This window comes from Anopheles merus, chromosome X, assembly GCF_017562075.2.
Source record: "Anopheles merus strain MAF chromosome X, AmerM5.1, whole genome shotgun sequence".
Classification (NCBI taxonomy): domain Eukaryota; kingdom Metazoa; phylum Arthropoda; class Insecta; order Diptera; family Culicidae; genus Anopheles; species Anopheles merus.
In genome coordinates, this window is record NC_054081.1 from 25,476,625 (window position 1) to 25,495,788 (window position 19,164).

General features: G+C 43.4%; 1 protein-coding gene across 1 annotated transcript in view; it reads right to left on the reverse strand.

The window, feature by feature from the left end:
* The window catches only part of LOC121597266, a 98,449-nt gene extending 83,125 nt beyond the window's left edge, over window positions 1–15,324 (reverse strand). The window contains exons 1-3 of the mRNA XM_041922904.1: window positions 15,295–15,324; window positions 13,719–13,854; window positions 13,516–13,649 (exon numbers count right to left, since the gene is read on the reverse strand). Coding sequence (XP_041778838.1) covers window positions 13,516–13,649; window positions 13,719–13,854; window positions 15,295–15,324 — 300 coding nt within the window. The remainder of the gene's footprint in view (window positions 1–13,515; window positions 13,650–13,718; window positions 13,855–15,294) is intronic.
* Between the last annotated feature and the right edge of the window lie 3,840 nt (window positions 15,325–19,164).

A 19,164-nucleotide genomic window follows, 5' to 3' on the forward strand; every position in this document is an offset into this window, starting at 1 on the left:
TCACATTTATCTGTGCATAGGGATAAAACATTACGGTTGCACCACCACTGGAACTCATGCAAGGAAGTTTGCAGTCTGCCGTGGTCTTCTGGTTCACGAATAACACGAAAAATTTTCGCGTCATCTGCATACGATAGATGATTATCAGCCCGAAGGATCAACGTCGCGAAGTTGATGAAAAGAAGGAACAGCAAAGGACGCAGGTTGCAGCCCTGCGGGACTCCAGAAGATGCATGCACTGGACTAGACATGTACGGGCCTAACTTCACAGACTATTGACGATCTTTAAGGTACGATCTCAGCCACATTATCATAGGGTTTGGGAGACCAAGTAAGTCGAGTTTTGCTAGCAAGAGGGAGTGCGATACACTGTCGAATGCTGCCTTGATATCCGTATAAATAGCGTCTAGTTGCAAACCGGCATCGATAGATTTATGGCATTTGCCAACAAACTCTAGTAGATTAGTCGTTGTAGATCGCCTGGGTACAAAACCATGTTGATTCACACTAATATAGTTGCAGGCCGAGGCCAACAATGGCTAGTAGATTAGCATTTCGAACACCTTTGCACACACGTTGAGTGAGGTTATGCCACGATAGTTTATAGCATCATTCTTACAGCCCTTTTTGAAGATGGGTGTCATCCAGGAAGATTTCCAAGTGGCAGGAAAGGTTCCACATCTCAGGGATGCCTTAAAAATCTTCATCAACGAGGGAGCAAGCGTAGAGGCACACCACTTTAGGATAACGGCCGGTATACCATCTAGGCCAGGGGTATATGAGGATTTGACACGTTTGATGGCAGAGGTGATCGTATCGACAGTGATGACTGGTAGCATAGGGAGCAGTGCACCAACAGGTGTGTTAGAGAGAGCATCGACCACATCTTCTCGACCAATAGTTTGCGAAGCGAAGTTGTCCTTGTAGCGCAAGGCAAACAATTTACACATTTCTGTTAGGGAACAGGCACTGTCATCGTTTTAAAGTATAATGCTTGGTAGCCCAGTAGATTTTCGTTTTTGTCCATATAACTCCAAAAGCGCCTAGGGTACTTGCAGAGGGAACGTGTAGTTTGTTGCAAAAAACTTCGGTGACAGGATCTATTATATCGGCGATAGAGAGAATGAACTCTGTTGTAGTAAAGACGTGACGTGCTGTTTCGTTCTGCTCGTTGATCAGAAAAGAAGAAATTTTCTTTTTTATTTTTTTAATGCATTTAGTGTGCGATCACCCCATGGTGGCCCACGACGTGGAACTTTCACATATATCAGATCTCATGAACTCACAAAAAGCTTCCGTGGCATGGTTGAATAGTCCGAACGGTTAAAAGAATTGCCAAAAGATAAAATCAGTCGCTCCAATTTTGGAAGGTCAACACGAGCATAATTCAGCCTTTTATCAGCATCAATGGCTGTAGCGATCGCAACTGGGGCTACGTTGTCAAAATCAAAGTCAAAGAGTAGAGTTTTCCAATTGAGTTTAAACTAGCAGCATACTTTTTTTTAATAGTCGCAATAGATTCTTGACTAGCATCCTCTATTTTTGATTACGATCAACGGATTTTTGACTAGGAGCAATTGATTTCAGCTGGCCGGTTGCTGGCGCGGAGTGACCAGATTGTTTTTAGAGGTTATTGGTAGGAAATTTAAAGCAAATTCGTTAATTTTCGGTAAAAACAACTTTTTATTCACTCACAAAATTTATTAAATTCCAATTTTATTGTGAAACGGTGAATACTTTGAAAAATATTTGATTTTCGGTCCGAAAAATTGAGTTTTAGTGTGCTCAATTGTAAACCGATATTCGATCGAAAATCGATAGAACTACATATGGTTACTGTGAAAAACTTGTGCAATCTAGCTTTTGCTTAGGTTATGCCTGTGGGTCCACTACTGCATATTTCAATTCAGCCGTTAAGTGCTTTTTTGTTTTATTGTGCATTCATAAAATCAAAACAATAGCATCGAAAACCTATCAGATAAAATATATCTTTCGTTGTGGATGATATATAACAGTAAAACAAATGATTTAAACAAATGAGCGGATGAAATTAAATATTATCCACACATAATAATTCAAGTCGATCTGTTACACCGGATGTTATAAACGCGTCGCTCTTAGGCTGTCATGCAAGGACCTGCTGAAATCAATTGCTCCTAGTCAATAATCCATTGTTCGTAATCAAAAATAAAGGATGCTTGTCAAGAATCAATTGCGACTATTCAAAAAAAGTATGCTGCTAGTCTAAGTCTAAACTCAATTGGAAAACCCCTTTATTGTTTTAATGAGTTCTAGGAGAGGTGGAAAGGGGAATGTTGCAAGTGGTTCACATATAATTTACTGTGAGGGGAGACACCGTCACGCCAATATCGAGAATTTGATAGAGGGCGGCGGTGGTGTTTGGAGTATCGGCGTTCCATGTGGACTACGGATGCTAAATGAAAACGTTGTGTATATTTTCGTACAGTATCTCATTGTCACGGAACCTTACAAATGTTTCTGCGCGGTTGAATCAGGAATCGCGCATCGAATCGATGGAAGAAGGGGGTTCGAACGAAGAGGGAGAAGAGGAAGCGCAGAGAAAAACGATGCACATTCACCCATACATTCTTACAGCAGCAGGCAATTCGCGAAAACATGAAATCGGGAGAGTATATTTCAACGCTCGCGCATGAGTGCAAGCAGGTGCGGTATAGAAGATAAACGGCCGATTCGGGGAGGTCGTTCGTTCCCGGGAACGTTCGCCGCGACGCTCATTTTCACTCATTTCATAGCCCTCTATGATCAAAAATTAGAAAACCGTCTAGGTTTTCTTCTGCCCAATCTAGTGGTACAACCCTGGTCACTCATGAGCGACGAACGTTCTTCGACGAACGACCACCCTGATACGGCCGAAACCAAGATAGCCCAATTTTTGTTCAAGATAGGTCCAAAATGTTTCCTTGGGTATACTACAAAAGCGATTTAGAAAGCTGCGAAAAAGTAAGAAAAATAGAATATGAAGTAGGATTCTACTTCCCGTTCTACTTTGGTTGCTTAGAGTAAGAAAAATGTAGGACATGTGGGTTCCAGGAAAGAGCAAAAAATGAGTTCTCGAGTGTACCACGCAAACAATGAGACCCCAAATTTTGAGTTAATCAGACCTAGGGGAATGAGGAAGCTTGAGGAAGCAAGGAGAAACGCGCTGCGATGAGAGTTCGCATTCTGTTTTACACGTGCGCTTCACTAACACCAATACAAATACCGTGCTTTGACGAGCCGTCTGTGAATGTGTGTGTCTTCTTTCAGCGAGCTCAACAACATGGATCTGCTCGTCACATCGTGTTGTCTCGCTTACACGACAGCATCTAACCATCGCTCCGTGTGTTCCCCCTCCTACGCGTACAAAACCACCAGTACAGCGCGACGCTTTGTCGGAAATGGTTGTGCGCGTTTTGTTTTAAGTCCCGCGCGCAGTGTTTGAACGAAATGCGCACCAACGCACTAAGTCTCGTGCGCTGGTGTGTTTTGGTGAAGTGTGAAGTGAACAAGCAGTGTGCACAGACGCACATGCAGTGCGTGGGTCGACAGGTAAAAATTTGCTGAACACAGGCAACGTAGATTGTCGACAAGTTTCCCGCAGCCTGGCACGACCCGGTACTTTACAGTACGACGCCATTAGTAAGTATGAAGGATTCTAAATGTGTTGTGAAAGTGTAATTTATGTTTCAAAAAAGTGTTTTATGTAACCAAAAATGACCGTGTTTGTGTTTGTTGTTAGAATAAGTGCGTACTTGCGATCGTGTCTATGCATGAAAGAAAACGAGAAACGAAAGAAACAAATATCTTTGGATGTTGTGGTAGCATGACTGTAAAGAACACGAACACTTTGAGAACTTCTCAGCGCACCGTGCGTTCCGGGTGGGGAGGGGGAGGGCTCGCGGGAGGGTGTAACTCATTGGTGGAAGAGACACCCCGTCCGGCAAAATGAGTGTATTTTTTGAGTGATCCCGTCCGGCAAAATGAGTGTATTTTTTGAGTGATTTGAGTACCGTCCCCCGTTAGCAGTTACTCTTGGAGGAATGAGTTACACCCTCGCGCGAGCCCTCCCCCTCCCCAACCGGAACGCACGGTGCGCTCTGCAGTTCTCAAAGTGTTCGTGTTCTTTCCAGTCATGCTACCAACTCATCTAAAGATATTTGTTTCTTTTCTTTCTCGTTTTCTTTCATGCATAGACACGATCACAAATACGCACTTATTCTAACAACAAACACGGTCATGTTTTATTTCATTAAATACTTTATTGAAACATAAAGTACACTTTCACAACACATTTAGAATCCTTCATACTCACGAATGGCGTCGTACTGCAAAGTACCGGGTCGTGCCAGGCTGCGGGAAATTTGTCGACAATCTGCGTTGCCTCTGTTCGGCAAATTCTTACCTGTCGATCCACGCACTGCATGTGCGTCTGTGCACATTGTTTGTTCACTTCACACTTCATCAAAACACACCGGCGCACGAGACTTTGAACGAAATGCGCATTAACGCACAAACACTGTGCGCGGGACTTAGAACAAAACGCGCACAACCATCTCCGACAAAGCGTCGCGCTGTACTGGTGGTTTTGTACGCGTAGGAGGGGGGACATACGGAGCGATGGTTCGATGCTGTAGTGTAAGCGAGACAACACGATGTGACGAGCAGCTCCAAGTTGTTGAGCTCGCTGAAAGAAGACACACACATTCACAGACGGCTCGTCAAAGCACGGTATTTGTATTGGTGTTAGTGAAGCGCGCGTGTAAAACAGAATCCGAACTCTCATCGCAGCGCGTTTCTCCGTGGTTCTTCAAGCTTCCTCATACCCGTCCGGCAAAATGAGTGTATTTTTTGAGTGTTTTGAGTACCGCCATCCGTTAAAAGTTACTTTAAGAGGAATGAGTTACACCCTCGCGCGAGCTCTCCCCCTCCCCAACCGGAACGCACGGTGCGCTCAGAAGTTCTCAATGTGTTTGTGTTCTTTCGAGCCATGCTACCACAACATCAAAAGATTGTTAATTATTTCGTTTGTCGCTTTCTTTCATGCATTGCCACGGTCGCAAGTACGCACTCATTCTAACAAAAACACAAACACGGTCATTTTTGGTAACATTAAACACTTTATTGAAACATAAATTACACTTTCACAACACATTTAGAATCCTTCATACTTACTAATGGCGTCGTACTGTAAAGTACCGGGTCGTGCCAGGCTGCGGGAAACTTGTCGACAATCTGCGTTGCCTCTGTTCAGCAAATTCTTACCTGTCGTTGCCCGCACCGCATGTGCCTCTGCGCACACTGTTTGTTCACATCACACTTCACCAAAACACACCAGCGCAAGAGACTTTGTACGAAATGCGCACCAACGCACAAACACTTCGCGCGGGACTTAAAACAAAACGCGCAAAACCATTTCCGACAAAGCGTCGCGCTGTACTGGTGGTTTTGTACGCGTAGGAGGGGGAACACACGGAGCGATGGTTAGATGCTGTCGTGTAAGCGAGACAACACGATGTGACGAGCAGCTCAAAGTTATTGAGCTCGCTGAAAGAAGACACACACATTCACAGACGGCTCGTCAAAGCACGGTATTTGTATTGGTGTTAGTGAAGCGCGCGTGTAAAACAGAATGCGAACTCTCATCGCAGCGCGTTTCTCCTTGCTTCCTCAAGCTTCCTCATTCCCCTAGGTCTGATTAACTCAAAATTTGGGGTCTCATTGTTTGCGTGGTCCTGTCCGGCAAAATGAGTGTATTTTTGAGTGATTTGAGTGAAGCTAGCGAAATACAGTCCACGCAAACAATGAGAGCCGAAATTGTGAGTGATTCATGCCGAGGGGTATGAGGAAGCTTGAGGAAGCAAGGAGAAACGCGCTGCGATAAGAGTTCTCATTCTGTTTTACACGCGCGCTTTACTAACACCAATACAAATACCGTGCTTTGACGAGCCGCCTGTGAATGTGTGTGTCTTCTTTCAGCGAGCTCAACAACTCGGAGCTGCTCGTCACATCGTGTTGTCTCGCTTACACTACAGCATCGAACCATCGCTCCGTATGTCCTCCCTCCTACGCGTACAAAACCAACAGTACAGCGCAACGCTTTGTCGGAGATGGTTGTGCGCGTTTTGTTCTAAGTTCCGCGCGCAGTGTTTCTGCGCTGGTGCGCATTTCGTTCTAAGTCTCGTGCGCCGGTGTGTTTTGATGAAGTGTGAAGTGAACAAGCAGTGTGCACAGACGCACATGCGGTGCGGGCAACGACAGGTAAAGGTCCATTTATTCACAGATATGTGTTTGCTGGATGGAAGTCTTACTTAGCAGTACGACGATATGATGCGTGTTTTTGTCAGGTTCTAAATGTGTTACGAGAGTTTAATTGCAGTTTCAATAAAGTGTTTTATGTAACCAAAAATGACCGTATTTGTGTTTGTTATTTGAATAAGTGCGTATTTGCGATCGTGGCAATGCATGAAAGAAAACGAGAAACGAAAGAAACAACCAGCTTTTTATGTGTTGGTAGCATGACTGGAAAGAACACGAACACATTGAAAACTGCAGAGCGCACTCTGCGTTCCGGGTGGGGAGGGGGAGGGCTCGCGCGAGGGTGTAACTCATTCCTCCAAGAGTAACTGCTAACGGGGGACGGTACTCAAATCCACGCAAACAATGAGACCCAAAATTTTGAGTAATTCATGCCGAGGGGTATGAGGAAGCTTGAGAAAGCAAGGAGAAATGCGTTGCGATGAGAGTTCGCATTCTGTTTTACACGTGCGCTTCACTAACACCAATACAAATACCGTGCTTTGACGAGCCGCCTGTGAATGTGTGTGTCTTCTTTCAGCGAGCTCAACAACTCGGAGCTGCTCGTCACATCGTGTTGTCTCGCTTACACTATCACGCAAACAATGAGACCCCAAATTTTGAGTGATTCAGGCCGAGGGGTATGAGGAAGCTTGAGGAAGCAAGGAGAAACACGCTGCGATGAGAGTTCGCATTCTGTTTTACACGCGCGCTTCACTAACACCAATACAAATACCGTGCTTTGACGAGCCGTCTGTGAATGTGTGTGTCTTCTTTCAGCGAGCTCAATAACTTTGAGCTGCTCGTCACATCGTGTTGTCTCGCTTACACTACAGCATCGAACCATCGCTCCGTATGTCCCCCCTCCTACGCGTACAAAACCACCAGTACAGCGCGACGCTTTGTCGGAGATGGTTGTATACGTTTTGTGGTAAGTCCCGCGCGCAGTGTTCATGCGTTAATGCGCATTTCGTTCAAAGTCTCGTGCGCCGGTGTGTTTTGATGAAGTGTGAAGTGAACAAACAATGTGCACAGACGCACATGCAGTGCGTGGATCGACAGGTAAGAATTTGCCGAACAGAGGCAACGCAGATTGTCGACAAATTTCCCGCAGCCTGGCACGACCCGGTACTTTGCAGTACGACGCCATTCGTGAGTATGAAGGATTCTAAATGTGTTGTGAAAGTGTACTTTATGTTTCAATAAAGTATTTAATGAAATAAAACATGACCGTGTTTGTTGTTAGAATAAGTGCGTATTTGTGATCGTGTCTATGCATGAAAGAAAACGAGAAAGAAAAGAAACAAATATCTTTAGATGAGTTGGTAGCATGACTGGAAAGAACACGAACACTTTGAGAACTGCAGAGCGCACCGTGCGTTCCGGTTGGGGAGGGGGAGGGCTCGCGCGAGGGTGTAACTCATTCCTCCAAGAGTAACTGCTAACGGGGGACGGTACTCAAATCACTCAAAAAATACACTCATTTTGCCGGACGGGATCACTCAAAAAATACACTCATTTTGCCGGACGGGGTGTCTCTTCCACCAATGAGTTACACCCTCCCGCGAGCCCTCCCCCTCCCCACCCGGAACGCACGGTGCGCTGAGAAGTTCTCAAAGTGTTCGTGTTCTTTACAGTCATGCTACCACAACATCCAAAGATATTTGCTTCTTTCGTTTCTCGTTTTCTTTCATGCATAGACACGATTGTAAATACGCACTTATTCAAACAACAAACACAAACACGGTCATTTTTATTTGTTGAAACACTTTATTGAAACATAAATTACACTTTCACAACACATTTAGAATCCTTCATACTCACGAATGGCGTCATACTGTAAAGTACCGGGTCGAGCCAGGCTGCGGGAAACTTGTCGACAATCTGCGTTGCCTCTGTTCAGCAAAATCTTACCTGTCGATCCACGCACTGCATGTGCGTCTGTGCACATTGTTTGTTCACTTCACACTTCACCAAAACACACCGGCGCACGAGACTTTGAACGACATGCGTATTAACGCACAAACACTGTGCGCGGGACTTACCACAAAACGTATACAACCATCTCCGACAAAGCGTCGCGCTGTACTGGTGGTTTTGTACGCGTAGGAGGGGGGACATACGGAGCGATGGTTCGATGCTGTAGTGTAAGCGAGACAACACGATGTGACGAGCAGCTCAAAGTTATTGAGCTCGCTGAAAGAAGACACACACATTCACAGACGGCTCGTCAAAGCACGGTATTTGTATTGGTGTTAGTGAAGCGCGCGTGTAAAACAGAATGCGAACTCTCATCGCAGCGTGTTTCTCCTTGCTTCCTCAAGCTTCCTCATACCCCTCGGCCTGAATCACTCAAAATTTGGGGTCTCATTGTTTGCGTGATAGTGTAAGCGAGACAACACGATGTGACGAGCAGCTCCGAGTTGTTGAGCTCGCTGAAAGAAGACACACACATTCACAGGCGGCTCGTCAAAGCACGGTATTTGTATTGGTGTTAGTGAAGCGCACGTGTAAAACAGAATGCGAACTCTCATCGCAACGCATTTCTCCTTGCTTTCTCAAGCTTCCTCATACCCCTCGGCATGAATTACTCAAAATTTTGGGTCTCATTGTTTGCGTGGATTTGAGTACCGTCCCCCGTTAGCAGTTACTCTTGGAGGAATGAGTTACACCCTCGCGCGAGCCCTCCCCCTCCCCACCCGGAACGCAGAGTGCGCTCTGCAGTTTTCAATGTGTTCGTGTTCTTTCCAGTCATGCTACCAACACATAAAAAGCTGGTTGTTTCTTTCGTTTCTCGTTTTCTTTCATGCATTGCCACGATCGCAAATACGCACTTATTCAAATAACAAACACAAATACGGTCATTTTTGGTTACATAAAACACTTTATTGAAACTGCAATTAAACTCTCGTAACACATTTAGAACCTGACAAAAACACGCATCATATCGTCGTACTGCTAAGTAAGACTTCCATCCAGCAAACACATATCTGTGAATAAATGGACCTTTACCTGTCGTTGCCCGCACCGCATGTGCGTCTGTGCACACTGCTTGTTCACTTCACACTTCATCAAAACACACCGGCGCACGAGACTTAGAACGAAATGCGCACCAGCGCAGAAACACTGCGCGCGGAACTTAGAACAAAACGCGCACAACCATCTCCGACAAAGCGTTGCGCTGTACTGTTGGTTTTGTACGCGTAGGAGGGAGGACATACGGAGCGATGGTTCGATGCTGTAGTGTAAGCGAGACAACACGATGTGACGAGCAGCTCCGAGTTGTTGAGCTCGCTGAAAGAAGACACACACATTCACAGGCGGCTCGTCAAAGCACGGTATTTGTATTGGTGTTAGTAAAGCGCGCGTGTAAAACAGAATGAGAACTCTTATCGCAGCGCGTTTCTCCTTGCTTCCTCAAGCTTCCTCATACCCCTCGGCATGAATCACTCACAATTTCGGCTCTCATTGTTTGCGTGGACTGTATTTCGCTAGCTTCACTCAAATCACTCAAAAAATACACTCATTTTGCCGGACAGGACCACGCAAACAATGAGACCCCAAATTTTGAGTTAATCAGACCTAGGGGAATGAGGAAGCTTGAGGAAGCAAGGAGAAACGCGCTGCGATGAGAGTTCGCATTCTGTTTTACACGCGCGCTTCACTAACACCAATACAAATACCGTGCTTTGACGAGCCGTCTGTGAATGTGTGTGTCTTCTTTCAGCGAGCTCAATAACTTTGAGCTGCTCGTCACATCGTGTTGTCTCGCTTACACGACAGCATCTAACCATCGCTCCGTGTGTTCCCCCTCCTACGCGTACAAAACCACCAGTACAGCGCGACGCTTTGTCGGAAATGGTTTTGCGCGTTTTGTTTTAAGTCCCGCGCGAAGTGTTTGTGCGTTGGTGCGCATTTCGTACAAAGTCTCTTGCGCTGGTGTGTTTTGGTGAAGTGTGATGTGAACAAACAGTGTGCGCAGAGGCACATGCGGTGCGGGCAACGACAGGTAAGAATTTGCTGAACAGAGGCAACGCAGATTGTCGACAAGTTTCCCGCAGCCTGGCACGACCCGGTACTTTACAGTACGACGCCATTAGTAAGTATGAAGGATTCTAAATGTGTTGTGAAAGTGTAATTTATGTTTCAATAAAGTGTTTAATGTTACCAAAAATGACCGTGTTTGTGTTTGTTGTTAGAATGAGTGCGTACTTGCGACCGTGGCAATGCATGAAAGAAAGCGACAAACGAAATAATTAACAATCTTTTGATGTTGTGGTAGCATGGCTCGAAAGAACACAAACACATTGAGAACTTCTGAGCGCACCGTGCGTTCCGGTTGGGGAGGGGGAGAGCTCGCGCGAGGGTGTAACTCATTCCTCTTAAAGTAACTTTTAACGGATGGCGGTACTCAAAACACTCAAAAAATACACTCATTTTGCCGGACGGGTACTGTTAGACAAGCTACGATCACATCTATACACCGAATAGCCCGGTTCAAACAGTAGCGATGATGGAATTGAATTGTCAAGCCAGGTTTCAGTGAGTATTATTATCTGATATTGGGCGTCCAATGTGTTCAATCCGAATTCTGTGAGTTTGGTACGTAGTCCTCTAACATTTTGGTAGTGAAAATGTATATCGCATGGTTTCAAGGCAGTGTCAGTCGGTTTGGCGTGTGCAATGTTTTTAATATCGCGAACTGAAAACATTTTCAAGTGAGTTGCTGTGTTAGTGCGTGCGTGGTCATTACATGAAGTGTTAGTGTGCGAGTAACAACTGGCTGATTCTTCTTGTGTGCGTAAGCTTGATGAGCTGTGTTCGTGATGAACGTCATTGTTTTGAGCCGTACGATCAGCTGGGATATGTGAATGCTCCATATCATGCACTATTGGTTGCACATTACAAGGTGACAAACTATTTGGCTTTTCATTGACGGTTTGCTCTGCCGGTTTCGGAATATTATCGATAGGCACTGCATTGATGCTTTGAAGTGGGGTTTCATGTGCATTCATCGGTGTGAGACAAGCCAAAGGATGGGAAGAGGCTGGACGGTTATCACGTAGTATAAATTCACGTACACGTAGATTAGAAGGCCAAACTGAAGACGATAACGCAGTTTCACGAAGATTAGCCGGGATGCAAATCTTAAAATGACATCGGTCTAGCCAAAGTGGTGTCGAAATTTTTGCCCATCAAGCTAAATGCGATGACGTCGATTGTGAGAAGCCGTCGTTTCACAGATTCCACGACTAGTTCACAGGAAGTGCCAGGAGCAATGGAAGGCTTGGAAGGCTTGGAGAATCGTTATCCGTGCAATAAATAGCAATTGGCGGGCGAGAAGTGAGGTTATTTGTGAGGTTAATATTATTGTGCTCAGCAAGTGACGGTGCGGCTATGTATTTTTTGATATTGTTGTTATCGATGTTTGTTGTTCTTTTGGCGACAAGCGAGATAGCAGGTGAAGTGTTTGTAGCACTGACCAACTCGGAAATAATCTCTTCGCTGGTAAAACTCTGCGCAATTTGGCAGGAGGGTGACTGCTCAGTGGTGTTCTCTTCTGCGATTCATTAAGCTGCAGTATGAATTTCTTTTGCTAGAGGTTCAAGTGCAGATTTGAGACTATTGGCGACGGCATCCATTGTTGTTTGTATGCTCGACTGGGCCAAAGCTTGTTTGATTTATTTAGTGCGAGGATTAATAATCACATTGTTGCACGCTAGGCAGCACCAGTGGAGTTGTTGATATTCGTTGGTTAGCTTTAGTGCATCCTCATGAATGCGCGAACAGCGGATGTGGAACGGTGAATTGCAAATATAACAGCTAATCAGGTCTCGGTTGCGCAAGAATTGCAAGTTTGCTCCATTTTTTTAAAATAATTCACAGGTCATTGACCGGTTAATAGACGCACTACGCGGGTGATGCGACCGACGAGCAATTGAAGAAAAACTAACGCAATTGCTAAAAGTTTACGTATAATACGTTGTGGGCAAGCTCACTACACAACTTTTGTACCTGGAGAAAACTGATTGTTTATTAGAATAACCGAAATACGGAAAATAATCACGGAGCTATACGTAAACACGTCTGACTATGCCGAATTGACAGCTGGGGATAATCAGCCACAAAGTACGACATCGGAACGAGTTTTCGTTAAACAGCCCCAAATCAGCTATAAAGAACGAGCTGGCTATTTGGCAACTCGAACGAATTAAATTTTGACAATGTCAAAACCACAAAACTCGTAAAAACTGTAATATCTGCTCTTCTATGACGTGGTGCACAACTCACTAAAAAACTTGAAGCCTTCTGGAATCAGCGCCTCAAGAAATAACTTTTTATATCCTCTGTACCCTAATTGAATGGTGCTTATCTCACTGGACACGAAACCAGTTGTAAGCAAAATGCATTTTGTTGTTGTTTGAAGTATCATAATTTTCAATGAAACATGGTGAGCTATCATGCAACACAAGATTTGACGAACACAATTCATCTTGAACAGTTTTGATTCAACTAATTGTCACGCTGTGAATATGACTGAAACCTAAAGGAACTCAGTTTTTTTTCTGAAAATAGGAGCGGAAAATAGGAAATACATATTGTTGGCTTTTTTACTAAACAGTACGTAACTTATAGGAAAAGCTTCCCTCAAACAATGTTTAACTCGTTCATTACTATTGAGAAGAACTTTCCCGTTTGCTGGTGGTGGTCCTAGTGTACTGAAATTATATAGGCATCGCGAATAAATGAACTCTTTTCAACAGTCGTTTAAAGTTCATTTTGGTTTAACCGAGTTCATTTGTTGTTCATTCCTCTTAAAATAAACGATCGTCAAAACAGCTAACGACTGCTCGATATCGCATATAGGCAAACACGGGGAAAATCGAGCAGTATAATTAAACGACTGTTAATTTGTATCGCATACGCTCTTGACGGTCGTTTGTTTAACGGCGGCATATAAATTCTAGCAATTTTTAACGACTCTGGTTAATTTTTTATGACTGTTAATTTTAAACCATTTCTTTCGCGATGCCATTTTACCCACATGGAAAACATTAATACGCAGGTAGATGAAACGAATTATGATATGGATTTAGGTTGATAAAAGTCACATTGCAAACTTTGTATTGGTCAATACGGTTAAGTTGAAATTATAACAATTTTGAGTAGACTAGACTTAATTAAACATTTTTTCTTTACCGGTTTGCCATTGATCAACCACGTAATGTGAGGAGATGGACGAGCTCGTGATGTTGTACAATTTGCAATAAGCATATCACCATAATACAGCTGTTTTTTTGCAAATTCAATTGTTGGTGGTCCCTTCTGTGGCACTGAAATTAAAATTACTAGTGTCAAAATTTGCAAAAAAATAACATGAAAACATAATTTTTGAAACTTACGCATGACGTGCAATACTTCATCGTTTGATGCCTTGGTGAAGATCGGCGTGTCAGTAGATACTTCGCAATAGTACGAGCCTGATGCGTCGTAGTCTAAATTCTTTAGAGTCAGTGTAGATGGAGTAACCTTTTTCCACTATCAATCGAGATATAAAATATAGAAAAAAAGTTTTAAAAATTTTACGTTACTTTAATAGTAAATAGTAAACATAATAGCTAACGTGGAATCGAACTACAGCGGAACGCCGCATAGCGAGTTTAGTTCGTTCTAGCTATTCACTCGTTATGCGGATGGTTTATTTCCATATAATTTCAATAAAAAGTCAAATACAGCGAAACCCTCATCAACGAGTTTAATCCGTCCCAATGACTCACTCGTTATGCGGGAGGCATTTTTTCATACAATTTATGTATGATGGGTGACGAATGAAAAAGTCTTTGGTCCGCGATAACAGGTCGGATGAGAGCGTGACTTGATTAACCAGGTATGGAATAGCGGACAGCGGATGCGGATAATCGCACACGGAGATCGAAGTGAAACACATATATGAAGAACTTAAACCATTTTTGTAAATTTGGACTGAGTAGTACTACCTCTTTTCTCTTTTTCCTACATTAACCTTCGTTTCTATGACCATAAATACAACCTCACCTTTATGACCACCTACCACCCGGGTAGGTAATTCTTCTTCTTCTTCTTTTTGGCTCAACAACCGTTGTCGGTCAAGGCCTGCCTGTTCCACTTATGGGGTTGGCTTTCAGTGACTTTTGGATTACTCCCCATGGCAGAATAGTCGGTGCCTACGTATGGCGGCAAGGTCTAGTTGGGGCTTGAACCCATGACGGGCATGTTGTTAAGTCGTACGAGTTGACGACTGTACCATGAGGCCGGCTTAGGTGACACGGGTAGGTAATAGATACAATAAAAGGTTTTGGTCTCGGTAAGTCGTTGATTTTGTAATGATATGTATAGCAATGTATGTAGTTATATTTATAGAATCTATTCCAAAAGTTTTCTAGCTCCTAATATTATTCTTAAGTCACATAGATTGAAATGATTGCCCCTACAGCCAGGAAGACCTGTATTAGTGTCAGTTGAAATAATTGCTTTGCATTCAATTTACGTAACTAAAAACCATACATCATTAATTTAGGACATAAAAAGAAGTATTGTTGTTATAAATGCATAGAATGAATTAAATAAGACTGTTGGCACGATATCTACCTCGTGTAGATCAGCAGCCGTAATGTTTATAAAACAACGAGCTGTCAAGGACAGCTCGAAAAATATACGAAGAAAGCACCAGATGGCGCTGTAAAACAGATAAGGACAAAAAGATATCCCAAAGTCGAAACAGCTAGATTATCAAAAATAGGGCCCATTAGGATAAAGTTCGGCAGCGGTCGCGAAATAGGGTCAAATGCGGTCAAGACTGATCAGCTGTTCGTAAAAATAGGCGCCATCGAGAAAGTTAGGCCAGTAGCAAAAGTCAATCGACCGAAGAAAGACTAATTTTTAAACTGTGCAATAAATCCTACAAAAGCCAGTTCTAAGAAAGTCTATCCAGCTACTCACCAAACCAGGCCAGGCGTAACAACAAGACATTTTTTTACCAATTCAAATACAAATTCCCCTAAAAATGTGTTGTCCCAGATCAAGAAAAAGCAGATACAGGTAGTCCCCGAGATACGCGGTCTTCTAAATTTGACAGCTCCCTAAGCAAATTGACATTTGCTAAATAATGCCCCTTTTGGTCGAATTAAAAAAGGTCATTCAAAACGGTGACGAAATTTAACCATCAGCCAAAATCATACCAATTAATATCTTTGGTCGTTAAAACAATTCATTACATGCCAAATTACATGAGAAATTAGCTATATTTTGGCTGAAAATAGCGTGATTCGACTTACGTGGAAATTCGAGATACGCGGTTTCTTCTCGGTCCCCATTAAAAGCGTATCTCGGGGACCGCCTGTATATATAAATAACATGTATCACCACCATACGCAACACTTCCAAGTGGAAACAGTAATGCATTGAGTCACGAGCAAGTAAATGAAGAATGCATGCAAAATCACACTCATCAATACACATCGCACTTGTGACACAGGCTTCTAAGGGAGGTACACTACACACTTAAATCCACGTCATGCCCACTTCCACGACCGAAGCCCAAGAGGGCCTCAAATATTGTCGGTACGGAATAGGTACGTTCAGACACTGCATATTTTTGTTTCCAAATCTTTCCCTTTGCACCAGAAACAAGTGTCAAAAAAGTTTTACCAATAATTTAGCATTCACACACCACGAATCTTAGCAGGATACAATTACAGTAATTTAACAAAATAATTCGTAAAACATGAGTTGTTGTACAAAATACACTACCCTACTAGCAAATAGAGTGGAAAAGTGTGTGACTTTCAGGCAAGGGTCATGTTGAAGCAGGGACAGATCGTGGGAAATACGCGGAATTAAGACCGTGTCTGTGCTCCATCGGATGCGATTTTATTTATTTATTTATTTATTTATTTCATACACAACCGACGGACCATCGTGTCTAATCGGCAACCTTATAATTATATTAAGATATATATAACAATGATCATTTATAATATATAAATAGACCTCTAGTTATAAGCTAACATGAAATGTGACGTAGACGAAATTTCTCCTTGAACGTAGATGTAGACATACTAAAATCGAACAAATCTAACACTTCATTGAACTCGAGGGACATACGTATAATGGGGTGTCCCTGTCTATGGTTGTTGCGGGTACGCGGTACACGGAGATGGAAATTGGATCTAAGAATCCGACAGGGAGCGAACAAATTGATGCTGGCTCTCCGGGCTGCCGGCTGGCTGCCGGGGAATCGATCTCTCCGTTAAGGAGCCGGAATATGAAAAGGTATTGGGCGTTTTTAAGTCGAGAGCAGAGTGCTTCAAGTCCGAGAAGCAGACACCGCTGATGGTAGGATATTGGATAGCAGGATTTCCCGCTGATTTTATGGGATATTTTATAGGCCTGTCAAAATTACATATGGAATTTGACAGATAACATCACACGTGCGATTTCGTCGTACGACGGAATCAAAAAAATTGATTTCTTTGGACGCCGCATCCGATGATATCTGTCAAACTAATTGTGTGATGTTTTGAACGGACAACCTCAAACAATTTTTTAATAAACGTTAAACTATTAAAATCATAAAATAATCGCAATATGAATCGAAAAAGCGTTTGACAGCACGTGCGATAAAATCGCATGCGATGAAGCACAGACACGGCCCTTACGCGAAGGCGAGAGCGTGTTTGCTTTCCACGCAGTTTCTGCACTCACACAATTGCACAAGTGTGGATGTGTGCGTTCACTTTTAGTCAGCGCGCTCAGCTTGGTTGTCTCCCCAAATGACATTTGCTCGAAATTGTTTTCCCATAACTGCTCGATTAGTACTCAATACGCCTGAAATTGTGGATTTGTGTGTGATCAGGTGTGTTGAAAGCGCAAAGATTCGGTGATTTCGTAAATAAGACTTTCTTCTATCGATTGACAATGTCGTCGAGCTCATTATTCATTCATAGCTATAATTTTTTGATGAAAAACAAAAGCAAATTTTGTGTGATGTTATTATTTAAAAAATGAGTGTTATTTAAATATAAAACAGGAACATGACCAACTATAACGAAAGGAAACACCGTTTCCTAGCAAATCTAGAAGAAGGTAACGAAAAAGCCGCATCACAGTTGATTTTAAAGGACTTTTTCTGAATTGTTTTAGTTTGAATTGTTTTGTTTGGTGCAGTTTAAGGGAAGTTTAAGGCTCCAGTTTAAGGGAATTTACTCGAATTCCCGATTATTCGTGCTCGAAAATGTCAATTGGGTCGTAGCGGCATGCTGATATCGGTGTCACGAGCACTAGTGCAGTGAGTGTTCCTCGTGAGCTCCCTTTCTTGCTACCATACAAAATCGCCAGTACAGTTCAAGCCTTTGCAGTGTGAAGCCGTGCGCGTTTTAGCCTAACTTACGGGGACCCGATGTTATTTGAATGGAAGTGTTGAAGTGTTTTTTATTCAAATTCACATTACAGAGTTTTCCAAATCAGTGTCGAAAGAAAACATTGTTATTTACCACGTGCTAAACGTTATTCCACATCGATCTGACATTCCATTTCATTGACTGTTCCATGCACTGAATATCCGGAATGTGGCAAAGGCAGACAGGACGCTTTGAATGACGCATATTTCAAGGTTGGACAAATCAATCCCCGCCAATCAGGTCCTTGGGAGCGAAACTTGAGCAGTTTGATTCGCCGTATCCAACTCTTTTGTTGTTTAACATTTTTTTGCTAACAGAGGAGACAGGGATGTTCAAGGTTCCTCAGTCACGGGGCATGATGGTCGTTCGTCCACAGGAACAACCTTCTAGCCCTTCTAGAACTCCGTTAGAAGCGTAAACTGCGTGGTGCTAGATATTTCTTATATGTTATTTGTTATCTATTAATTAAAATTCAACGGACCGCAAGTGGCCCACTTGAAGCGAATTCATTTACATTCATTCATTATAACATAGTCGCATTTCGGTCATTCATTTGTCACGCTTAGTCTTAAGTAACATAATTAACATGTAAAAGGTCGCACGACACGAATACTATTTAACAATGCGGTGCGCGATATGTCAGGTTGATGACGATCACAAATAACATTAAACTCACGGCACATACGAATAAACGGATCAGAGGAGCCAAAGCGAGTGCGGAGTTCCTCCACATCAAGTAGCGATCTAGCTCGGAGCGATCTCGGCGGGACATACAAGTTAAGCTTCGAAAGAAGCGCGGGCGAGTCGATCCGATTGTCAAGAAGTCCCGCGACAAACAGCCTATGAGCGTTGCAGTTCCGTTGCTTCAAAGTCTCGATGCCAAGCAACGCACAGCGTCCCTCATATTCCAGTTGGACACTCCAGGAGCGCAAGCGAACCGCGTGAATTTGCGCTGGATAGACTCTAAACGAGCTAGGGGGCGAGCAGCTGTAGGCCACCATACTACCGAAGCGTATTCTAGCACTGGCCGCACCAAAGCGCAGTATAGCGTCTTGATGCAGACCGGGTCAGTGATGTCTCGTGCTATTTGTTTTAGTAAGCCGATCAATTGGTTATCCTTAGTGACAACGTGCTCTAGCTGGTCGTGGAAGCTCAATTTTTCGTCAAGGAGCACTCCTAGATCCGTGATACAGCTTTTGCGCCCAATGGTAGATCCATTTAACGCATAGTCATACACTAAGCGGCACTGCTTTCTCGCAAACGTAACGACAATACACTTCTCGACGCACAATTCAAGACCATTCAAAGAGCACCATGACTGGAAGGCACTTAGAGTGGCTTGAAGGCGGAGTTGGTCTGACCGGTCACGGATAGGCAGGAACAGCTTCGCGTCGTCTGCATACAGTAGGTG